Source organism: Lynx rufus, unplaced genomic scaffold (assembly GCF_022079265.1).
Source record: "Lynx rufus isolate CCGP_SWC_20201006 ecotype Redwood Valley unplaced genomic scaffold, mLynRuf1.p SCAF_12, whole genome shotgun sequence".
NCBI lineage: Eukaryota > Metazoa > Chordata > Mammalia > Carnivora > Felidae > Lynx > Lynx rufus.
In genome coordinates, this window is record NW_025814826.1 from 25,414,114 (window position 1) to 25,440,511 (window position 26,398).

At 37.8% G+C, this 26,398-nt stretch overlaps 1 protein-coding gene across 2 annotated transcripts; it reads right to left on the reverse strand.

Annotated features, from left to right (window-relative positions):
- Positions 1-2,731: 2,731 nt before the first annotated feature.
- ELOC (elongin C) lies at positions 2,732-25,776 on the reverse strand. Of its 2 annotated transcripts, none has more exons than XM_047074049.1 (4): positions 25,718-25,776; positions 13,846-13,899; positions 9,374-9,517; positions 2,732-3,154 (listed from the first exon to the last, which is right to left on the reverse strand). In XM_047074049.1, the coding sequence occupies exons 2-4, from the start codon at positions 13,847-13,849 to the stop codon at positions 2,964-2,966; spliced, it is 339 nt and encodes a 112-aa protein (XP_046930005.1). In that variant the 5' UTR covers positions 13,850-13,899; positions 25,718-25,776; the 3' UTR covers positions 2,732-2,963. The 2 variants fall into 2 exon arrangements, with proteins under 2 accessions (XP_046930005.1, XP_046930004.1); XM_047074048.1 differs by lacking the exon at positions 25,718-25,776 and adding an exon at positions 25,541-25,639.
- Positions 25,777-26,398: the final 622 nt, after the last annotated feature.

Here is a 26,398-nt window from a genome sequence, read left to right on the forward strand (position 1 = left end):
GCAAAAATTGCCACTAGGCAAAGAATGAAAACAGTTGTGTTAAAAAAAAAAATCACACAACTTAAATTGTTTCATTAGTTTCACAAGCTTTTGTATTTTTATAACTTTAGTATATATAGCCATTCCATTAGTCAGTGTAACTTCCTGGACTCAATTCTTTAGGAACAGGTTTTCATCAGAGTACCTTCAGTGTTTAAGGATGGTATGGTACCTCATCAGTCTATTCTTGCCCAGAACAGGAAAATTGCCTTTCAATATGATGTTGGAAAAAAACCCCAAAATGTTGGAAACACAATGCTTAAACCCCGTCTACTTTGAACAAATTAAGAGATGATGTGTTGCATTATAAGAAAGCAAATTTGTGAAATCCCTTTGAATTACAGCTTTGATGCTGCTACATTTTTTTAAAGTTTTTATTTATTTTGAGAGCGAGCGAGCAGGGGAGGGGCAGAGAAAGGGAGAGAGAGAATCCCAAATCTCAAGCATACTCTACACTGCCAGCAATGAAGCCTGATGTGGGGTCGATCCCACAAACCATGACATCATGACCTGAGCTGAAATGGAGAGTTGGATGCTCAACTGACTAAGTCACCTAGGCATCTGGATGCTGCTACATTCTCATACTTAGTTTTGTGACATGCCATACTACCTGAACCAGATTACTGGCTACTTGAGAAAGGTACTCTAATTCCTTTAGTTATATACTTTCTTCCTAAACCAGCCTGGCCACTTACCTTTACTCAGTAGGTTTAGATCAAAAACATTTGTGTTATTTCTCAGAATATTTGCACTATTTTTGAAGAGTCGATAAATTTAGCAATATGGCTCACACTAAGATGACCACTCCATATGTAGCAAGATGTCTCTAAATGTAGTTCTACTAACATGAGGTGAATTTACTGCTTACAGTAAACTGCATTTCTCAGTATCAACAAGATTTCAAAAGTAAGGAGACGGTCATTTGTCAATAATTGCATGAAAGATAAGCAACCTAAAAAGCATAAAATCATCTTAGTACAAAAATGAAGTATTGACTGAATAAAACAGGATTTTGCGGTAATATTTTATGTGCAGGAAAAAAATTGAGATTTGCCCATTTGAAAGGTAAACTAATTATCAAGTCTCAGAAAACTGTTAAGATTTCAATGCTATGTAAAAGTATCTCTTTGATTTAACCAAATAAAAATTCCTGCTATTCAATCATATGGCAAATGTCCTGAAGCAAGTGGTTTCATGAATTCTCAGAAAAAAGAGAAAATTAAAGTTAAAAAGATCAAACACCAAGTGTTCATCAAACCTTTCAGTCAAGAGCCTTTATTAACATGCAAGTATCATTTGCCGCAAGATATACAGTTTTTCCTAATCTTTCAGTTCTACTTCAATATCTTAAACTTAAGGTTACTTCTGGATCTAACACATAAAGTAACCTACTAAAATTGGTCAAAGTTAAACTTTATTCTAGTTGTCACTTTGACCTTTAGAATCATCATTTAGGTTTTTGACATTATTTGTCAGCAAGTAGATAGAATATAATTCTTGTACTTGATAGTCTTCTATACTAAAATATGTACCAGTATGTCTTGAGAAGTTACTAAAATATATGCAATTAACACATTTAATTGCTTTCAGTAAGCTGGAAAGTACAATGTTAGGTCTTCTATGAGGAAAAATTACTTACAGATCTTGGTTATGTTTTTTGTAGGTTCCAGAAAAACTGGTCCATATTAAATCAGTCTTAAAGGACTAAGCTGAAGGCTTAAATATATATCTCCTATAATGATAGTTTTGTCTTACCACTAAGATAGAGATAATAATAAACCCACTCCAGTACTTCTTTTCTCATGCCTAAGCAGAGGTGCTCTGTCATAGTTTTTCTGTTTAGTATAAAAGCTGAATGACCTCTTTGTAAATCTGATTCCAGTAGAAGACCCACACATTATGGGCATCATACTTATTGGGACATATTTTAATTAATAGAAGATAATTCATATACTATATCAAAGTACATGATAAGATTTGCACTGCATCTCTCCATGTTTTTAATCTTTTATAACATTTCAGTTTGTTGGAGGAAGACTAGAATAGTTCTGAAAAGTCTAGCTTTTAAGAGCTGATTAAAGTCCATAATGAGTCTTTTAAAACATATTTAAATAATCAGAAGTGCAGTCACAGCAAGGGACTATGTAAGAATATTGCAAAGGAAGCTTTATAGTCAATGCAGGTACAGTACTTTGGATTGGCCAAAATGCACAATGCACATGTAATCAATCATGTAGTTTACTTGTTGACCATGTGGCTACCGGTTCAAAAAGTGATTGCTTCAAAAGCTGTGCCTAGTAATCTTCCAAAACTGCTTTTAAATAAAGTTCTTAAATTGCAGCAATAAACAAAAAGACAAGATACACTTAAACAATACTGCAGTTTATCAAAAGACACATAAGAAATTTCAACTCTTATGTCTTTGACAGTTATAAAAATCAATGTTTTGGCTAAGTTATAAACATGTTTATAATGCAATTATTTGCATAACTCTAGTAATGCTAACAACGGCTACAAGATCAGGTTTTTGTTTTTTTTTTTTTTTAAAAAAAAAACACTAAAAACACAAAAATACGTAGCCCCATTATTTACCTGTAGAATGTGTTCATTTATGCTTAAATTTCAGTTTTACTATATCACCACTGCTCTAATTTTAAAAATCACATCCAAAGGATAAGGCAAAACCACCTACGAATTGGCATATTTGTTTATTTCTCAATTTGTGAAAATGTCCTCAATTTGTTGATGTAGCAAACAAATTTCAACTCTGATTGCTATGCAAAAGAACAGAAGATAATCTGCTTTGCAATGAACTTTAAAGTTCAACTGCACACAGGCAACATGCTATATATGAAAAAATTACTAACTGAACTACAGGTATTAAATACTGAAAAAAGTTAACAGTTTATTATAATTTATTTTATTTAACAATCTAGGAAGTTCGCAGCCATCAGCAGTTCCAGTGCAATTTCAGGTGCAATTGGGAATTCAGGAATCTCCGTGGAGCTGTTAGTGTAGCGAACCTTGTAGGTAAAATACATGCATACTTTTGATAGCACATGTGAAGGGATCTCTCTAAAATTGACTTCATTAGTTTCGTTCTCAGCAAACTGACCTGTAAAAGAAAAGAAGTATGTTTGTTATGGGCTGAACTGTGTTCCTCCACAATTCCCATATCCCATTCCTCAGTACTTCTGTGACTATATTTGGAGACAGGATCCTTTTTTTCTCTTTTTTAATTTTTTCTGTGCAGGAAGTATTTTTAAAGAGATAATTAAGGCCAAACAGGATTATCAGGGTGGGCCCTAATCTAATGACTGGTATTGTTATAAGAACAGGAAGTTATAGATCAAAGATGCACACAGAGGGAAGACAATGTGCAGACACAGAGAAGACAGCCATCTACAAGGCAAGCAGAGAGGCCTCAGAAGAAACTAACTCTACCAATACCTTGATCTCAAATTGCTAACCTTCAGAATTATGAGAAAATAAATTTCTATTGTTTAAATAACACAGTCAATGGTACTTTGTTACAGCAGCCCTAGCAAACTAATACGTGAGAAGAATAAACCCAACTAGCATCACATGAAATAACTTATTCTGATTTCTGAGTATAAATATAAAAAAGAAATCTTTATTAAGATAGTATTTGAGATTAATCAAGACTAATTTTAAAATTCTAATTTTCTTCCAAGGACTTTGGAAATTTTAGCTTCTCCTAAGAATCATGGTGGCATGATTAAGTAAAGGCGAATAGTATATAAAAAAAGACAATCTTGGGGCGCCTGGGTGGCTCAGTCGGTTAAGCGTCCAACTTTGGCTCAGGTCATGATCTCGCGGTTTGTGAGTTCGAGCCCTGTGTCGGGCTCTGTGCTGACAGCTCAGAGCCTGGAGCCTGCTTCAGATTGTGTCTCCCTCTCTCTCTGCCCCTCCCCCGCTCATGCTCTGTCTCTGTCTCTGTCTCTCTCTCTCTGTCAAAAATAAATAAACATTAAAAAAAAAAATTAAAAAAAAACAGACAATCTTTTCGAAGATTCAGTTTAGGGAATCAAGTCTTTATGTATCATCAGGAGCCCTGTGCTATAGTGAATTGCCATATAAAAATAAATAATAAATGTTTGTTTCCCCCTTTAGTTTCTAAAAGTATGATTATGTTCATGAGATCTCCTCATAAGTTACTTTTCTTTGTTTTAGTAACACTTTATGAACTGTTTTTAATGATCTCTCAAAATTTCTTTAGCTATATAAAGGTTATAGCATTTAGCATTTACTATAGGGATAAAATAGTTTCTTAGCAGTCTAGCACGAGTACTGAATATAAAAAGTAGAAAAATGTACTTTCTGAGAATGTAGTAGTATTTTAAAAGTTTTCTAATAATTGTTGCTTGGGGGTGGGGTGGGAAGAAAAGAGAGCAGGATTGAATGAGTAATTCACAGCAATGAGGTAAATTTTGGTTTGTCAATGACTAAAATTCTCTTTCTTGAATATACATACGAAATACTACTAATAGACACTTATTAAAGCCTTTGATACTAGACAAACATTAGGGTTTTTTTTTTTTTGAGGTGAAATTCGTATAACATAAAATTAACCACTTTAGAGCATACGATTCAGTGTACATACACAATGTTGTGCAACCACCACTGCTATCTAGTTCCAAAACATTTTCAGTATCCCAAAATAAAATCCTAAACCCTTTAAGCAGTTATTCCCCATTTTCCCAACCCTCAGCCTCTGGCAAAAACCAATCTTTCTGTCTCTATGGATTTATCTATTTTGGATATAAATGGAATCCTACAACATGCGACCTTTTGTATCTGACTCCTTTCACTTAGCATATTCTGAAGGTGCAAGTATCAGTACCTCATTCTTTTTTATGCAAACATTAGATCGGGGCTGCAGATATATTAAAGGAGACCACACTTACAAAAAACAAACATCCTTTAATCTTAATTTTTAGTTAAAATTTGTTGGCACCCATGATTTTATTTTTCTAAAGTAAATCCTAGCTCTATCCAGTAGAAAAGTCTAAACTTAATTCATCCCACGAGCAAGGAGTACTGCTAACAACCAGATTGGGGTCCTTAAGGCCCATTTTCCATTACGAGAAAATGGCTCTTTGGAAAAATGGCTCTTTTCCAGACTGGAGAATTATGTACCAAATGAGCCTAGGAAATCTTGTCATTATAGAAAGTAGTACAGCTATCCCAGATTACCAGAGCCAGGTCAAAAGGACACAGAAGCCAACCTGATGTGGCTCCTTCTGAATAAAAATGGAGCAAATGGGGGCAATCTGAGCATCAGTGAGAAGGACTACACTAGATTAAAAAAACCTTAAATAATAAAAAGTCACAAGAAAATGAAACACAAAAAAACAAAAAACCCCAAACACTCTTTGCTACTGGAGGATGCTGAAGAATAATTTCATTACTCAAAAATTATATGTAAACAGAAAAAAATCAAGCACTTATTTTTGCTATACAGAGTATATTTCAGGGTAACCAAATATTTCTTCATAGGAGAATTCTAATAAATGCACAAGAAATGATAAGAATTAGAAAGTCACTGTTTTGTAATTCCAAATGAAGTAAATCTCAGCAGTAATCACAATAATGCTAAAAGCATCATATGAAAATCTAACTGCAGAACTGTTCAGAGATGAATCAGCTTACTAGCCCTGTAACCTACTAAGCTATCCTGACATTGCTAAAATATTGATACAAAAGAAATACAGTAGTACTGCCTATAGAGTATTCTTGCCTAGAAAAATGAGCTGGATTCTAATCAAGCCTCTAGAGTTCTAATTTATAAGCTTACAAAATGAAACATTAAGTCTAATCCAGATGTGAACATTTTACAAATAACTTGGTTCTCCAAAAAGTTCATGGTCTGCAAAAAAAGGGAGAGTGCAGGGGGGACTATCATAGATTCTGTAAGTGAAATGACACTGACAGGATATATTTGCTTGAAATACTCTTCAAAAAAGTGAGGATGATAGGGGTGCCTGGGTGGCTCAGTGAGTTTAGCGTCCGGCCTTTGATTTCAGCTCAGGTCATGATTTCAGAGTTCAGGAGTTCGAGCCCTACGTCAGGCTCTGCACAGGCAGGGTAGAGCCGGCTTGGGACTCTGTCTCTCTGCCCTTCCCTAGCTCGCGCTCTCAAAATAAATAAACGTTTAAAAAAAAAAAAGTGAGGAAAATAGATGAAATGAAATTGGCAAAATATTGATAAAATTGAAGCTGGAGATGAGTACATGCAAGTGTATTATACTAATCTCTCTGTATATGTTTTAAAATTTCCACAGTAGGGGTGCCTGGGTGGCTTAGTCGGTTAAACATCTGACTCTTGGTTTTGGCGTGAGTTCAAGCCCCACATCGGCTCTGCACTGACAGTGCAATGCCTGCTTGGGATTCTCTATCCCTCTCTGTTTGCGTCCTCTGTCTCTCTCTCTCGCTTAAAAAAAAAAAAAAAAAAAAGTTAAATAAATAAATAAAAATTTCACAGTAAAAAATATGGAAAAGGAATTACAAGTGACCTTAAATAGAAACAATCAAGAAAACTAAGGGGCGCCTGGGTGGCTTGGTCAGTTAAGCGTCCGACTTCGGCTCAGGTCATGATCTCACGGTCCGTGAGTTCGAGCCCTGCATCGGGCTCTGTGCTGGCAGCTCAGGGCCTGGAGACTGCTTCAGATTCTGTGTCTCCCTCTCTCTCTGCCCCTCCCCTGTTCATGCTCTGTCTCTGTCTCAAAAATAAATAAATGTTAAAAAAAAAATTAAAAAAAAAAAAAGAAACTAAAAGGCAACCTATGGAATGGGAGAAGATATTTGCAAACGACATATCTGATAGTATCCACAATATATAAAGAACTTATAAAACTCAACACTCAAAAACTGAATAATGTAATTAAAAATGGGCAGAAGACATGACTAACATTTTCCCAAAGAAGACATAGAGATGGCCAACAGACACATGAAAAGATGCTCAACATCACTCATCATCAGGGAAATGCAAATCACAACTACAATGAGATATCACCTCACACCTGTCAGAATAGCCCAAGTCAGCAACACCATAAACAGGTAGCTGGCAAGGATGTGGACAAAAGGGGAACCCTCGTGCACTGTTGGTACAAATGCAAACTGGTGAAGCCACTATGGAAAATGGTATGGAGTTCCCCAAAAACGTAGAAATAGAACTACCCTATGATCCAGCAATTGCACTGCTAAGTTTTTACCCAAAGAATACAAAAATACTAACTCAAAGGGATACATGCACCCCAATATTTACAGCTGCATAATCTACAACAGCCGAATTATGGAAACAGCTCAAGTGTCCATCAACTGATGAATGGATAAAGGAGATGTGGTGTGTGTACGTACACACACACTGGAATATTACCAATGAATGAAAGAAATGAATGAAAGAAGAAAGAAATGAATGAAATCTTGCCATTTGCAACAACCTGGATGGAGCTAGAGTAATACGTTATATGAATTAAGTCTGAGAAAGACAAATACCGTATGATTTCACTCATGTGGAACTTAGGAAACAAAACAAATGAGCAAAGGGGAAAAAAAAGAGAAAGAGGCAAACCAAGAAACAGACTCTTAACTATAGAGAACAAAATGATGGTTACAAGAAGGGAGGTGAGTGGGGGGGATTGGTTAAATAGGTGATAGGGATTAAGAAGTGCACTTGTGATGAGCACTGGGTATTGTAGGAAAGTGCTGAATCACTATATTGTTCATCTGAAACTAATATTACACTGTGCATTAACTAGAATTTAAAGCAAATCTAAGAAGACCCAAAACAAGTGACCTCAAATAGCCAAAATAATCTTGAAAAAATAAAACACTTCCTCATTTCATAACTTACTACAAAGCTATAGTAATCAAAATACTGTGGTATTAGCATAAGGACAGATCAATGCAATGCCACCCCCCCCCCCACCCCCGCCCTGGTTCAGCGGGTAGAGCATGTGACTCTTGATCTCAGGGTTGTGAGTTCAAGCCCCACGTTGGATGTAGAGATTACTTTAAAGAAAAAAAAAAAAAAAAAGATCAATGGGGGAGAGTTGAAAGCCCATACATAAACCCATGTGGCTATGGTCAACTGATTTTCAACAAGGGTGCCAAGACCATTAAATGAGGGAAAGAACAGTCTCTTCAACAAATGGTACTAGGATGCCCATATAAGAAAGAATGAAATTGAATCATTACCTCACATCATATACAAAAATTAAGTGAAAATCAAAGACCTAACTGTAAGAGGTAAAATCAGAACTGTTATGGGGCACCTGGGTGGCTCAGTCGGTTAAGTGTCCAACTTTGGTTCCAGTCATGATCTCGTGTTTCACAAGCTCGAGCCCCATGTTGGGCTCTGTACCGACAGCTTGGAACCTGGAGCCTGCTTCAGATTCTGTGTCTCCCTTTCTCTCTGCCCCACTCCTCTCCCTGCTCGTGCTGTCTCTCTCTCTCTCTCTCTCTCTCTCAAAAAAAAAAAATAAACATTAAAAAAAAAATCACAACTGTTGTAAGAAAATATTTGCATATCATATCTGATACGGGTCTACTGTCCAGAATTTATAAAAAAAACGCTTACAACTCACTAACTAAAAGACACACAACTGAATTGAAAAATGTGCAACAGATTTGAATAGACATTTCTCCAAAGACGATATACAACTGTATATATAGCAAACACAAGAAGTGATGTTCAGCACCATTAGTCCCTACGGAAGAGTTAATCCAAACTATAATGAGAAACCACTTGATACCCATTAGAATGGCTAGAATCAAAAAAAAAGGAAAAATAAGTGTCAGTGAAAATGTGGAGAAACTTGAATATTCATACAATGATGGTAGGAATATAAAATGGTGCAGCCACTGTATAAAGTTTGGTGTTTCCTCCAAAAGCTGAACACAGAATTATTGTGTGCTCCAGAAATTCAAATCCTCAAGAAAAATTTTAAGGTTAAAAAAAAAAAAAACAAAACCCTCTCAAGGGAAAAAAAATGGTAAGAATAGATGTTTGGGAAGTGGTAAATTTCTAAACATAAACTTTATACGTAGTTAGGAGCACACATCACCATCAGAGTCCTACTGTGGTGAAGAAATTAAACATGGAAACTAATGTAGGGAAATGATCCTTCCTATTAGGGTAAATAACTGAAAACAGGAAATGGCAGGAACCAATTTTTCCAATGCAACACAATCATGAAATAATGTTAGAAAAGTTACTGTCTCTTTCCTTTAATGTTATGAATCGCTTAATTCAAGTTAAGAACATACTGAAAGTAAAGATTTATTAACAGAAAATAAAGAAATGTACCTACCTGGGCCACTCAACATGGCTTTTATTGTTCCGGATGTTAGTGCGTGTTCTCTTTTTACAATAAATTCATGACCATCCGAAGATATCAATTTGACATACATGGCATCGGGGCCTTCACAGCCGCCGTAGGTTTTCTCTTCTCCATCTAAAGTAAGTAGTAAAATGATTTTTGAATCACAAAATTAAAATAAACAGGTTTACCAAGGTTAATTTTTGAATAACTCAGACCCAAAACATTTCTGGATGGTAAGATCTACCAAGATTTTAGGTTTTTTTAATTCCTTGTTTTATCATTCTCTAAACATTTTCCAATGTCAGAATAAACTACATTTAAGAATATTATTTTAGATGAAAATTTACTAGTATTTTTCAAAGAAGTATTAACAATTTTTTTGTGAACACAGTAGCACATTCAAATTTAAAGGCTCAAATAAAATAAGCAAATAGTAAAACTTTAAATCACCTGAAATACTCATCTTAAAAATATGACACATTGTGTGTTTATGAATGAATGTTTATATGTCATGTGAATTCAACTTCCCTGATAAGCTCCTAATTCTAAAAGTTAGGGCTTCCTTTTACTCAGCATCTTGCTCTTGGTCCGTATTAATAATCCAAACATTTTACTGCTGAGTTTAAATTATTGCACAATTAAAGTAATGAATATAGACAAATACCAGTCTTTGAAAATTCCCAAGTGGAGGTGAGGACACAGAGCACGTAGATGTTACTCCACTGCCAGCTATCCTCATTGCCACCACAGCTTCTGCCACAGTAGCTAACTCAATATAACTTTTCTGGGAGTATGCATTTTTGTATATCCCCATAAGATCTTTCTAACATCTAGAATTCTCACAGTATTGTACTGACAGAATTATTTTTATGGTTACCAATATCTGAAAGAAAAGATCTTAAGGCTTATTCTAAAAACTTATGAAGCCCAAGAAAAAGAGGACAGAGGATAAAACTGGAGTATTCAAGCTATAAACATCCATTTATTTATTCATTAGTAGTTAATTTAAAAATCCTTCCAATTAGGATTAATAAATAAAAAAATCATTAATGTTCGTCTGCTGTCCAAAATGTTTAATCTGAATCTAATCAGGAGTAAACAACCCAGACAAATCTAAATTTTAAATGGTCATCAAAGACCTCACTCCTCACACCCCCAAAAGGAGGGAACTGTTTAGATGAGATTAAAGAGACAATGCAATACGTGATCCCTGACTGGATATAAAACACAGGCATACCTCAGAGATAACTGTGGGTTCAGTTCTACACCACCATGAAAAAGCAACGCAAAAGTGAATCAAATCAATTTTCTGGTTTCCCGGTGAATATAAAAGTTTGCTTACAGTATACCATCGTATGCAATAGCATTATATGTAAAAAAAAAATGTATACATCTTAATTAAAAATACTTTATTGCTAAAAAAAATGCTAACCATTGTCTGAGCTTTCAGTGAGTAGTAATCTTTTTGCTGGTGGAGGTTCATGCCTTGATGTTGATGGTCACTGACTGAGCAGGGTGGTGGTTGCTGAAGGCTGGGTGGCTGTGGCAATTATATGAAATCAGACAATGAAATCTGCAGCATTGATCAACTCTTCCTTTCAGGAATGATTTCTCTGTAGTACGTAATGCTATTTGACAGCATCTGACCCCAGGAGAACTTCTCTCAAAATTGGAATCAATCTTCTCAAACCCTGCCACTGCTTTATCAACTGAGTTTATGTAGTACTCTAAATCCTTTCTTGTCATTTCAACAACTGTCACAGTATCTTTACCAGGAGTAGATTCCATCTCAAGAAACTACTTTCTTTGCTCATCCATAAGATGCAACTCCTCATCTGTTAAAGTTTTATCTTGAAATTGTAGCAATTCAGTCACATCCTCAGGCTCCACTTCTAATTCAAGTTCTTGTTATTTCTACCACATCTGCAGTTACTTCCGCCACTGAAGTCTTGTACCCCTCAAAGTCATCCATTAGGGTTGGAATCCACTTTTTCTACACTCCTGTTAGTGTTTATATTTTGACCTCTTTCCATGAATCACACGTGCTCTGAATGGCATCCAGAATGAACCTTTTCCAGAAGGTTTTCAGTTAACTTTGCCCAGATGCATCACGAGAATCACTATCTATGGCAGCTATGTATTTCTTAAGTAACAAGACTTGAAAGTCAAAGTTACTCCTTGATCCATGGGCTGCAGAATGGATGCTATGTTTGCTGGCTTGAAAACAACATTAATCTTGTTGCACGTCTCCATAAGAACTCTTGGGTGATCAAGTACGTTGTCAGTAAGTAGTAGTATTTTGAAAGGAATCTTTTTTCCCTGAACAGGAGGTCTGAAGAGTACGCTTAAAATATTCAGTAAGCCATGTTGTAAACAGATGTGCTGTCATCCAGGCTTTGTTGTTCCATTTGTAGAGCACAGTCAGAGTAGATTCAGCATGATTCTCAAGGGCTCTAGGATTTTCAGAATGATCAATGAACACTGACTTCAACTTAAAAGTCACCAGCAGCATTAGCCCCTGACAAGAGAGTCAGCTTGTCCTTTGAAGCCAGGCATTGACTTTTCTCTACAACAGCCCTAGATGGCATCTTCTTCCAATACAAAGTGTTACATCTCCACTGAAAATCTGTTGTTTAGTGTAGCCACCCTAATTACCTTCGTTGGATCTTCTGGATAACATGCTGCAGCTTCTACATCAGCACTTGCTGCTTCACCTTTACAGTTTTATGTTATAGAGACAGCTTTCCTTAAAACTCATGAGCCAGCTTCTGCTAGCTTCAGACTTTTATAGCTTCCTCCCCTCTCTCAGCCTTCACAGAATTGAAGAGTCAGGGCCTTGCTCTGGATTAGGCCTTGCCTTAAGGGACTGTTGTGGGTGGTCTGATCTTCTATCCAGACCACTCAAACTTTCTCCATCAACAATAAGGATGTTTCGCTTTTTTATTTGTGTGTTCACCAGAGTAGCACTTTCAATTTCCTTCAAGAACTTTTCTTTTGCACTTGCAACTTGGCTAACTGTTGCAAGAGGCCTAGCTTTCAGCCTGTCTCAGCTTTCGACATGCTTTCCTCACTAAGCTTAATCATCTCTTGCTTTTGACTGAAAGTGAGAGATGTACAAGTCTTCCTTTCACTTGAACACTCAGAAGTCATTGTAGGGTTAATAACTGGCCTAATTTCAATATTTTGTGTCTCAGGGAATAAGGAGGTCTGAGGAGAGAGAGAGAGATGAGGGAATAGCTAGTCCGTGCAGCAGTCAGAACACACACAACATGTATCGATTAAGCTCCCTGTCTTATGTGAGCATGGTTCATAGTATCTCAAAACAATTACAACAGTAGCATCAAAGATCACTGATCACAGATCACCGTAACAGATACAATAATAATAATGAAAAAGTGAAATATTGTGAGATTACCAAAATGTGACAGAGACATGAAATGGGCAACTGCTGTTGGAAAAATGGCACCAATAGACTTGCTCCACCCAGGGCTGCTATAAACTCAGTTTGTAAAAAAAACAAAAACAAAAACAAAACCAAAAAACTGCAGTATCTGTGAAGTGCAATAAAGTGAAGCACAATAAAATGAGCTATGTCTATAATGTACCTGCTGTAAAGAACACTACTGAAATAACTGAGAAAATTCTGAATATGCGATGAATTAGGAGATGCCTACTCAAGTATTTGGTGTGAAGTGATACTGCACAACTAAATAAATGGTACAGAAAAAAGCAAGCATGTGTATGTGGATATATAAATACATACATACACATACACACACACACACAGAGAAAGCAAATGTGGCCAAACATTAACAATCACTGAAGGCTATGTAGTGTATGACTCTCACAATTTTTCATAATAAAAAGCAGGGACATTCATAAAGATGCAAGTAACTTTTAAATTATAGACTACTCAAGCATACAGATATTTAGCAGGTGTTATCAATCCCTTAGGACAAAAATAAAAACAATTATTAATTATTTAAATTTGCAATTCTTGTGTTGTTTTTTGCAAGCTAAAGCATTTTATATGCTTGTTGGGAAAGTTTCTAATTTCTTAAGGTGCTATTTCTTACTAGCGATCACAAATATATTTGGCACAAAAACATTACTTATCTGCCTTTCAAAAATATGTACAGGCATACCTTGTTTTTAGCAGGTATTATGTTGTGTTTTGTTTTTTATACATAATGTTATTGCACACTTAACAGACCACAGTATAGTATAAACATAACTTTTACAAGCACTGGGAAACCAAAGATCTCATTTGACTAGCTTCATTGCTGTGGTCTGGAACCAAACCCACAATATCTCTGAGGTTTGCCTGCAGTAAGCAGATGCTGTAGATTTAAACAACTAATTTCAGTCTATTCTGATTGCATTCACCAATGTCAAAGGCCTATCTTTGAGAAGACCAGCTTCTACTATTTGCAATAAAAAATGACTTTTATGTAACTTACCCATTATGTTCTTATGAAATTCTACTTTACTTCCACAGGAACTTTAGTAGTTTCCTGAAAATATAACAATGCTATTTTAAGATTAATGCTGGAATAACATGTTTTCGCCCATTACTATTTAATATATCCTTGGTATTACAAGTTTAAAAACTCTCTCTCTGCTATGCAGGAGTTTCCCAGCCACCATAAATGGAACAGTATCAAGTTTCTGAACATGGGAGGAAAAGATGATCACCTTCAGAATAGTGGTCTGTATAAATACAGATTTGTTTTTTTCCTTCCCTTTAAGGTAGCTATTCTGACAACAGTTTAAAAATACAGATGTTGTTCCTTAGGAGTTGAATTGAACTTGAAGGAGATCGTTGACCTTAATCATCTTTGTATACTTGTATCTACTAGATACTAGCAGACACTAAAGCACGTATTTGCTAAATCAATGATAACATGATAAATCCAAGGACATGAAGTAGCCTTCAGAAAAATGAAAAAGATAAAGCTTGCCCTCCTCTTATGTAATTGTGCACATTTATAATACATTTCACTGTGGCATCTTTTCTGCAGTCTATGGAAGTTCTAAAGTTTAACAGTGAAGTTGTAGAAAATCTTTAATATTCTGACAAATCTTAAATTTTACAAAGATGAATGAATGCTAAAGGAAAAGGGTTCATGTTTTGAGTAACTTTTTATTTTTGTATCATTTCTTCAAGATTTCATTTATACCAGTATTTTTATGTTATTAATGGGAAAACATCCTGTTCTCTAAGAAATTCCTGACCAGTATTTTATCTAGCCTTAAGGGAAGGGCCAAGAAAATGAACCATAACATTTTATAGCAGGAAAGAAACTTGGAGATAACCTATGCAATTCCTCATTTTAAAAAATAGTAACATCACTGATGTAATAAGGGAGTTGAATGATTTGTTCCAGTAATGACAGAGTAAGCGTAGGAATCAAATCTATTTGTTAGTCTAGAATGCTAAGCATGGATATGTAAGTACCATTTCTAATACGAGATAAGGGCAACAGGGGCAATGTCATATTATTACCAACAAGTTGAGGGCCTGATAAGTGGTAAACATTGCACTACATGCTTTACATACATTATTTTAAAACAACACTTCCACAAGGGTATTATTATTCTCATTTTAGAGATGAAGAAACACTAAGAAGCTGCTACTTGCTTAAAGCTTCTACAGCTCAAGTGGCAGCAAGAGGATTTAAACCTAGGTAGGTCTGCTTTAGGGCCTGCACTCCTTTCCATTATTCCATGCTGCTATGGTAAAAAATTCTGGCTCCCATTAAAACTTGTTTTCCACTGCTGCTAGGTAAGAGCTGCTGATAGAAATCCTTAGATACTTATTGAAAGTGTAAGCACTAAAAGCAGTACTCTGCCACTTTATGATAATAATAGCAGATAAAAATTCATTGGTCATTATTACTGTATTCTGTTCATACTGCTTTGTAATCATTCTAAGAAAACAAAAAAGGAAAAAAATGATAGAAAAGCTAGAACAAGAACTTCAAGTGCCAACTTTCTATCTGGAAAATCTCCAGAGCCAAACATCTAGGATGTTTACTTAACTAGCAGTAGCTACGCAACCATGCAGTCACATTTTAGAAGCCCTTTGTGTAGCAACAGCTTCTCTATAGACTTCTTAATATAGTAAATCAATTTCACCATTTATTCAAGGATTAAAGATGGGTGGGTGGGGGAAGAGAAACTCCCCATCACTAACAACAACAAAAAAAAAATCCACAGTATATTAACACTAATAGTTGAGTAAATCCTAATTCTTAGGTAGAAGTTAAAAATATTTAAAGTGTGATTAAATTGGGATGTAACCTACAAATTACCTACAGAAGTCTAAGTTTGGGTTTACAAAATTCTCAGGGTAAACACTTGAGTGTCTATTCCATAACTGAGCTGAGTTCTGGAAATACGAATTAGGTAGGTAAACACACGTGGTTGAGCAGTAGGTTGAAAATATTTCTAGGCAAAAGACACAGTATGAACAAAAAGTCCTCAGATATATTGTGCTTTTAGTGTTATATATAAACATTATTCTTTTATAGTTTTTTATTTTTTGGGAACCAATAGAAATTCTAGGTGAGCCTAGCGCCCACAAAGCAATCAGTTTTGAATCTAGTATTACTGAACATTGAAAAGATCTTTGAACAGCCAGCCCATCCTTCAAATTTGAAATGTTACTGCAATCATTTACTATTAAAGGAATTTCTAGACTATACTCTATCTCCCTAACCTGTTTAATACCTAAGATATCTACTGTTTTCATTACAGTCAGTGTGATAAACATGTTCTAAGTGGCCAGGCAAGTCCCATTTTATCAATACACATTTCTTTTTAGCTGGACTTTTAGATACTTTATAGTTTTTATTATGAATTCTGTCTGTTTTCGTATTATACTTTCTGAAAGATTATTGCTGGTGTTTTAAAGAAAAGCTTTTAAATCCATTAAAAGTTGATTTGTATCCCTCACCTATGCAGAACTCTCTTATTAGTACTAATAGTTTTTTAACTGATTGACTTAGGTTATTAAGTAGATGACAGCAGCAGCTACAAGTCTATTTTTTGTATGTCTCTTTACATTCACTATTTACTTGGAAAAAGTAATAAGGTTAGGGGCGCCTAGGGTGGCTCAGTCGGTTAAGCGTCCGACTTCGGCTCAGGTCATGATCTCGCGGTCCGTGAGTTCGAGCCCCGCGTCAGGCTCTGTGCTGACAGCTCGGAGCCTGGAGCCTGCTTCCGATTCTGTGTCTCCCTCTCTCTCTGCCCCTCCCCCATTCATGCTGTGTCTCTCTCTGTCTCAAAAATAAATAAACGTTAAAAAAAAATTAAAAAAAAAATAAGGTTAGACATCTGATACCATTCATAAAAAATATGCTACAGATTAAAGAAACAAATATAATAAAACTCACTGAACTCTGGAAAAATAACAGAAGAAAAAAATAAAAATAGCTCATAGACCTGTACAAAAAAAATGTTTGATCCCAACAGTAATCACCAAACACCCAAACTAAAACACTAAAATGTGCTAAGAATCAAGTGGTACAGAAGAGGAAGAGGATAATACTAAACATACAGCACAACAGTTTTTGGAAGGCAGCAGCACAATCATCAGGAGGCTAGCAATAATTCTCCTTCTTGGTATCTATTTTAGAGAAACACTAGCTTGTGCACAAAGGCAAGGAGAAGAATATTGACTATAATACGTGCACAAATGAAACATTGAAAAAACCCCTGAAAAGTTCCCAATTAGGGAATGACCTAAATAAAAATAGTATATCTACAATTATTGATAGTTATTATGGGCAGTGAAAGGGAATAAATTAAATCTATGTATGTATGAAATACCACCAAGATTAATTTTTTATTTAAAAAAAAATTTTTTTTTAATGTTTATTTATTTTTGAGACAGAGAGAGACAGAGCATGAACAGGGGAGGGGCAGAGAGAGAGGGAGACACAGAATCTGAAACGGGCTCCAGGCTCTGAGCTGTCAGCACAGAGCCCGACGGACCGTGAGATCATGACCTGAGCCGAAGTTGGATGCTCAACCGACTGAGCCACCCAGGCGCCCCAAGATTAATTTTTTTTTTTTTAATTTATTTTTGGGACAGAGAGAGACAGAGCATGAACAGGGGAGGGGCAGAGAGAGAGGGAGACACAGAATCGGAAACAGGCTCCAGGCTCCGAGCCATCAGCCCAGAGCCTGACGCGGGGCTCGAACTCACGGACCGCGAGATCGTGACCTGGCTGAAGTCGGACGCTTAACCGACTGCGCCACCCAGGCGCCCCAAGATTAATTTTTTAAAAAGCAGATTAGAATGATAGGTATAGTTTGGTGCCATTTATGTAAAACAAGTGGCTTCCTGCCTATTATGTTTTCTGCAGAATAAATAAAATGCACAAAAATACATGTTCAAAGTATAAATAACTAGGAAACTGTAACTTTTTAAAAAGAAAACTATGGTTTAAATTTGTTTTTAAAGTTTATTTTGAGGAGTGCCTGGGTAGCTCAGTCAGTTAAGCATCCCACTTTGGCTCAGGTCATGATCTCACGGATTGTGGGTCTGAGCTCCAGGTGGGGCTCTGTGCTGACAGCTTAGAGCCTGGAGCCTGCTTCCAGTTCTGTGTGTCCCTCTCTCTGTGCCCCTCCCCTGCTGGTGTGTGAGCAGGGAAGGGCAGAGAGGGAGAAAGAGAATCCCAAGCAGGGTGAGCCCTGTCAGTGCAGAGCCGGACCAGGGGGCTTGAAACATGAAGCGTGAGATCATGACCCGAGCCAAAATCAAGAGTCACCAACTGAGCTTAACCAACTGAGCCACCCCGGCGCCCTAAATTTGATTTTTTAAAAAGAAACAAATAAACGTATAGAACCGAACAGCTCATAAGGGAACAATGGTCAGCCTGATGATTAGTTCCTAACTATATGTAAAAATATGATTAATTTGGAAAACAAAGTAATACAAATTGACAGAAGTTAGAAGGCAATTCCAATTTGTAATAACACATCAAAATATCCTGCCCGAATGTGCTTATAGTGTCACTGGATGTATGTCTCTCAAGAGGAGTTAGAATTTCTCATTCTGGCCTATTTAACTTATAACAATGCTCCTATATCTAATTCTTGCATAGACTCTCCTAATACTTTTAGCAAATAGTACTACTCCTCTCCCATTTTTCCTCCATTGTGGAATTTATAGTTTTCTTTACTATTAGATGCAAATGCTTCAAAGTGTGTCTTTTTAGATACATTTTGTCTTGCTTACTAACCTTAAGTTTCCACAAGGCAAGATTCTCTCTTTATGACCCAGGTATCCAACACAATGGTAATTATGTGGTAATGTTAACAGGGTGAAACTTCATACAATAGTGTATCTGGCCAAGGACACAGATATTCCTATTCTGAGCTTTCTGACAGAATAAAGTTATTCAAAGGTACAATTCTTTTGACCAAGATTAATTACTTTTATGTTTTCCCATGATGTTGGCATTGAATAAACTTACAGAACTTTTAGACAAGCATCGTGAAAACTATTCTATTTAAGTTTATTGAAACATTTTGGGCTATACTGAGGGGAGGGGGTGACAAAGGAAGGAGATGGTATTCCATCTTTCACAATAAAATTTAGTCAATATGAATTCTTGGTTCTTAAAATAATTTTTATTTTAAAGACTTCAAGGACATAGGTCACAGCCACATTTTATGAAATTACGATAACCAAAACGCCAGTCTCACAATTTTGCACTGACTACCACAAATTGTTAATTATAAATGCAAGTGTATGAAACATATATTTCTGTACACGATCTCTAGAATTTTATGTTTCCTGGAACGAATTCAGTTATCTGAAAATGTTGTGTTTGATAATGTCCTCAAATCTCCTGGGGTTAAAATGTGCTTCCAAACATCCCTGAGTTTAAGAACAAGTTTTGTTCTCAGTGGCTGTCTACACACACCAACACTAGCTCAAAGAGGGTAGTTCTTTGCCTTTACTAAGGGAATCTATTAGGTCATTTAAAGTAAAAGCACTGACCACAATTTTCAATCTATTTCTGATAGTTAACAATTAGTCACAGCCTAATTGTTGTCCTAAATGGTCAAGTTTTTACTATTAAAATAATAACTCACCTAATAATACTCAGTAATCAACTGCATTATAATATTCCATCAGCAGGGCTTCATTTCTAGAAACAAACCCTCACAAATGTCTGCCCTATGTTCTGCCTGTTGTGAACTATGGGCCTTTAGGAATCTAGATTAGAAGAGATCCTTCTGATATTTAAGAACTCTATTTTAGACTCGCCCCAAATGACCAATCAGAAATATTACACAGGGTGATGCAGACCACAGCAATCATTACAGTGATGTTAAGTGGACTTCAGATCACTGTGAATGATGGTTCTCAGTTACTTATGTTTTGGTAAGTTATAGCTCACTAATTTACAAGTGGCAAACTGATAAACAAGTCTTTCCTAAATCCTCACACTTGATTTCTAAGTATTCATCCAAGAAATAACTTGCCCACAAAATAATTTTGTACAGAGCGCCTGGGTGGCTCAGTCGGTTAAGCGTCTGGATTGGGGTCAGGTCATGATCTCGTGGTTTGTGAGTTTGCGCCCAGCACTGGGCTCCGTGCTGACAGTGTAGAGCCTGCTTAGGATCCTCTGTCCCCCTCCCTCTCTACCCCTCCCCTGCTCGTGTATGCACACGCGCTCTCTCAAAAATAAACATTAAAAAAGAAAAAAAAAAAATGTTTTATGGAAGTGTCTAGAGCAGCTTTATTCAAAACAAATGAGAAACTATTCTGATGACACATAAGCCGTGATATATTTGTACAGAGGAATACCATTCATAACAACAAGGGATGATCTACTGGTACACAAGACATAGGTGAATACTAAAAATATTATACTGAATGGAAAAACAAAAAAGTACATACTGCATTATTCCATTTATATGAAATTCTAGAACAGGCAAAATGAATTATGGTGATAGATCAGTGGTTGCTTCTGAAGGAACATGAGGCAACTTTCTGGAAAATTAAATGGTACACTATTTCAGGGTATGCCAATTATATCTCAATTAAAATAAGGTTAGAGTAAGATGTTTTTAAAAATTTATTGATTTTTCTTAAATTTAGGTATTTTTCATTGTAAAGATATCAATCCAGAATGGTTTTGTCTCATTAACCTTTCAAAAGATACTGATGCTGATAATAAAACTAATCCAAATTCTCTAGATTTGCAGATGCTAATAGAGAAGGAGTAGGACTTTGGGAGTCCTAAAGAAGTAAATCTTGGACTATGAATCTCTTAAGTGAATGGCCACAAAAGGAAAGTAGGTTTTGATCTGGGTCTCAATGTAAGGAGGTATTTTTACCAAGCAGAACTGGAAGGAGATCCAAGCAAAGTAAACAGTATAAGCCAAATCAGGAGAGAGGTGGGAAAGGCCTTCATACAAAGTAGAAGTGTCACTGGAAGTCCACATCTAAATTTCTGCTCTCCAAATTTCTATCTTGAGACCCTGATAAATTAAAGTGATAATACTTGTTTATCTCCCAAACACAATGGGCTAAACTGTGTCTAAAAGTGCCTTCCAGAGCCACTATTTCATGACTATACCCATCTGAAATTCTTCATCCCTCTACAAATGCCTGTAACTCCAATTTCCCATCTTTATTCAACAGAGTTGTTGCGGTCATACACCAGAGCACTTAAGGACTCCAGAGCGCTACGTGCTTCGACAGAGTCTGTCTTCCTCACTCTTGTAAACTACCTAAACTCCCTCTTAGACAATGATCTCCAAACTCCTTTGTTTTGGTTTAAAAAGGTTTGAGCAAATATTCCCACTATATACTCTCTAATTAGATTCTACATATTATAAATTAATTTAAAAGAACCCTTAGAATAATGGGCCAAAAACAAATATAAAAAACAAATAGAAAACAAGTTCTGACCTTGCTTAATCCCACTGAATTCATCAGGATTGGCACCATGCACATCTCACAGTCTTTATACCCTAAGTCCCTGCCCTCCCCTCTGATGTATATGCCCACCCACATCCCAATCCCGGGCAAACCCAATTCTCTGCCTAGCTCAAGCCTCAACCAAGAGATGGATGTGGCTGGAAAAAAGACACAACCATTTTGACTGACCTCAACTTTAAATTTGTGACCACACACTTTAAACTTCTCCTAAACCTCCAACACCTTCTCCTCCCTGCCCTGACAAATTTACTTATTTTATCAAGAAAACAGAAATGTATCACTTCAATTACCTTGTCTTTCTACCTTCATTCTACTTGCATGTGTATACCATATCTTCTGTCTACCCTCCTGTTTCAAAAGCTAAAAAACCATTCTTCCTGGGGCACCTGGGTGGCTCAGTTGGTTGAGCATCCGACTCTTGGTTCAGCGCAGGTCATGATCTCATGGTTCATGGGTTCAAGCCCCACACAGGGCTCTGTGTTGACAGGGTATAGCATGCTCGGGATTCTGTCTCCCTCTCTCTCTGCCCCTCCCCCACTGGCTCTCTATCTTGCTGTCAAAAATAAATAGGGGCACCTGGGTGGCTCAGTTGGTTAAGTGTTCCACTTTGGCTCAGGTCATGATCTCAGGGTCTGTGAGTTCGAGCCCTGTGTAGGGATCTGCGCTGACAGCTCAGAGCCTGGAGCCTGCTTGGATTCTGTCTTCCTCTCTGTCTCTGGCCCCTCCCTCACTTGTGTACATTCTCTCTCTGTCTCTCTCAAAAATAAACATTAAAAAAAAAAAAATCCTTCTTATCTAAGGCCAACCCTTCCATGTAAGCACACCTCTCCAAGGACTTTGTTCTATTAGTCCTACCAAATTCCTATTATTCCTATACACATCAAAATGCTGTAACATCATTACTACCATCCACATCTCCTTAACCTACTCTGATCAGACTTTTGGCCCACTAATCCACTCAAAGGGCTCATCACATTTCAATTACTTTACTTGTCTAGTTGTCATCTCTTAGCAGGGTTTTACAGTTGGCTACTACCTCCTTCCCAAAACAGTTTCTTCCCTCAATGTTAGAGATGCCACATCCTCCTGCCTTTTCTGCTTCTATCACTGTTTGCTCCTCTTCTGACCAGAGTACTCCCAGTCATCTGCCCTCTTCTCCATTAACACTCTCCACTTGATGTCCTCTGGTCCACAGGTTTAAATATTACCTATAAAATATGACTCTGCCCCCACGCAATAGTTGTACATATCCAACTTGCCTACTTGCACATATTCTGAGCTGTACAATAATTATCAAACTCCTGACTTATTCCTTTACAGAATTCCAAGTTTATTCCTCAGAAACCAGTGTACCCTCTTGTCTTCCTCATCTGAGTAAATGGCACTACTGGTCACACAGATGCTCAGCAAAACTGTTGATTCCTCAAATTTTTTTCTGTCCTAGGGTGAAGGCAAGACCCACCTGGCTCTGTCTTCAAATGATATTCCAAATCAGACCATTTCTACTAACTTCCACACCACATCTCTAGTTCAAGGTACCATATCTCAGTTGGACTACTACAAGCCTCCTTAGGAGCTGGTTTCCCCACTTTCCTCCAACTTGGTCTATTTGCCACCCAGTAACTAGTTATCGAAAGCCTAAGTCAGATGTTACTCCCCTGCACAAAATCCTCTAATGGCCTCTCATCACAAACAGGAAAAGGACCATAAAGTTGCATCTTATTTAATCTTTACTATTCTGATTTTCATCTTCCATCATTCTTGCCTCACTATGCTCCAGCTATACTGGCCTTCTCTGTATTGTAATAGGTCAAGTTCATTCCCCTCTTAAGGTCTTTGCATTTTGCAGTTACTGCTATCTTAAAAGCTCTTTCCTCAGATTTTCCTCATCATTTAGGTTGTCCAAGCAAAACCATCAACTCCTCAGAGAGGCAGATCTTCCTTGCTGACTCCCCTATCAAATTCGAAACCCTTACCCTGGTCACCTAGTTTACCCTAACTCTAATCTTGATATAATCTCTTCACATCTATCACCACTTGAAACTATATTTCCTTATACATATACTTATTGTATCTCTGCTTTCCCCAAGCTCCATAAGGGCAGGACTATAGCAGGCCTGGCGTATAGCAGATGCTTGATAAATATTTCTTTCTTTTTTTTTTTTTGATAAATATTTCTTGAATGAAAGGTAATATTGTTTTCTTAATTTCAAGGCTTGAAATTTCAGGTATGACTAGATGGGCTTTTTCTGATTTTATTAAAAAAAATTTTTTTTAATGTTTATTTACTTTTGACAGAGAGAGAGAGAGAGAGACAGAGCATGAGCGGGGTAGGGGCACAGAGAGAGGGAGACAGAATCCAAAGCAGGCTCCAGGCTCTGAGCTGTCAGCACAGAGGCCGATGCGGGGCTTGAACTCACAGACCGCAAGACTGGACGCTCAACCGACTGAGCCACCCAGGTGCCCCTTTCTGATCTTATTTAATAACGGAACAGTAAACTTTTTTTTTTTTAATTTTTTTTGGAGAGAGAGACACATGCAAGAGTGGAGGTGGTACAGTACAGAGAGAGAGAATCTTAAGCAGGCTCCATCCCCAGCACAACACAGGGCTTGATCTCAGGACCCTGAGATCACCATCTGAGCCTAAATCAAGAGTCATATGCTTAACCAAATGAGCCACACAGGTGCCCCTGGAACAGTAAACGTTTACTACAAGTGAGCCAAAATGCATTTAGACAGATCAATGTAAATGCAGAGAGTTTCCAGATTATTTTATAGTACTGAAAAACCTATTTAAGGAAAAAATACCAAAGTACCTTATAAGGTACACTCAAATATTACTTTAAAACTTGAAAAAAAGAAAAACTTGATATATAGGGGTGTGTAGATGTGTCAGTCGGTTAGGTGTCTGACTTCAGCTAAGGTCGTGATCTCACAGATTGTGAGTCTGAGCCCCGCCTTGGGCTCTCCACTCTCAGTGCTGAGTCGGCTCCGGATCATCTGTCTCCCTCTCTATCTGCCTCTCCTCCACTCACCCTCTCAAAGATGAATACACATAAAAAAGAAAAAAAAAAACAGAACTTGATATATTGGGTTGACTATAACCTCTGGCTACTAACTACTAATTACATTACACAATTACCATAATGTAATGAAACCGGCAGCTGAGTTGAAATAAACTTAAAAAAATATGTATATATATTTTGAAATCGTAGTTACTAAATACATTTCATACTTAAGGGAAAAAAGAATGACCATTTGAAAACTAATAATGAACCCCAAATCATTACTTGGCAATTAGCAATAAATATCCACAATGACAGGGATCATAGCTGTTTTCTTACCATTGTATCTCTAGAATGAATGAATCCACCTGTGATATTTCAACATCATGAATTATAATGTAAGCAAGATCAGCAATTTATCATCTTAGTCTACTATACACTAAAGGAAACAACTTTTGGGGGGTCAAAAAGCAAATTTGGCAGTTTTCATATAAGGATTTTAAAACTCAAACTAAAGGATTTCGGTTGTTCCGTACACTGAAGGTGATGCAAAGTAGAAATGCTCGCACTAATGACAAGAATTCCACAGCTACAGATTACTAAAGAGATTTTAGTTCCGTAAGAGAAATTCAGCGGCCGCCGTACTAGATACGTTTCAGAAAAACTGAAGGTAGATGCACGACAGTTTCAAACTATCAAGTCGGGTAGAGATCGACCGACAAGTTGCCCAGAAGGTAAACTTGTCGGGGTCCTGCAGCTGGAAAGAGGGGGACGGTGACTGTGAAAGACTGTGAGAGTCACTCCTGTGACTGGGGACGGACTCCAAGAAAAGGACTTATCCGAGTGCACCCGGGGAAAGCAAAAAGGGAAAGCGACAGGGCTGCCATGCTCCTAACTCCACCCTCCCCGCGCTCAGCCCGGGGAAGGCCCAGACACGCTGGCGACCGCCCCTCCTTCTCCCTCTTCCAAACCCACCGAGAGGCGCCTAGAAAGGTCCCGCCGCCCTCTTCTCCCCTCCCCCAAACCAGGAGCTGAGGAGGCCCGGGGAGGTTAAGAGCTTCCGTTCCTTCCCCGCCCAAATGGGAAGGGGTGGGAAGTGGGACTGTGAGCGCGCCCAGTACAAGCCTTCCTCGTTCTCCATACGAATCTGGAGCTCCGTTCCCATCCCAGCCCAAGACTCACTCGTCAGCCCTGAAGCCACCGCAGCCACCGCGCCGGGTCCCCGCGCACCGCCACAGCCCCTACTCCAGGGCCACCCCCCCCACCCCCAGCTGCCTGCCGCCGTGGGTTCCGGGGCAGTTGGAGGAATCACTTCCGCCGGGTCATGGACGCTTTCTACAACGCGCGGGAGATCGGTACCTGGTAAGGCAGGGACGCAGTCTATTGCCGGCTTCCGTGCACAGGAAGTGCGCACGCCCTCCTCCCTACTCCTACAGTACCACTGACCGCGGTCATTTGCAAATCTCAACCAATCGGATTCTGAGTCTCTGATTCCCAGCATGCAACGCCGAGCCTGATCTGATTTCCGCAGGGACATCATTCTGAAAGAGAAGCTCGGAGTTCCGTCGCAGCACTGCATCCTGGGATTTGTAGTTACTCTGGCAGGTACTCTCCACGGCAGCACTACACCCTGGGACTTGTAGTTTCTCACATTGGATGTTAAGATCTTTGGTAATTTTAGAGGTTGCCTCTGCCTCTGGTTTGGGGGTACTTGTGGGGGCTTGGAGATTACAGAGAAAAAAATTGCAAAGTGGAAGTGCGGTTTCTATGCTAACAAGATCGTGGTCTTTAAAAAGCAGCATCTGTCTTTTGTGAAAAGTTGCTAGAGCATCTCAACTGTTCACGCAATCGGATGGCCTCATTTCCTCTCTTTCAGATACCGATTACTGAAAACTAATCACGTCCCCACCCCCAGGATTGGGGCTTTTCCCCCTCCCCACAAAACCCTCCCTGCATTCCCCTCCCAGCCCAGGGTTGTTCTGAATTCTGAGATCTTTCACAGAGATTCCAGGCGTCTGCCGCGGATACTGAATTCTGAGA

Coding starts and splice junctions, on each gene's coding strand:
- ELOC (XM_047074049.1), bottom strand. Junction 3,155..9,373: donor AGCCATGTTGAGTGGCCCAG/GTAGGTACATTT, acceptor TTTCTTTTACAG/GTCAGTTTGCTGAGAACGAA.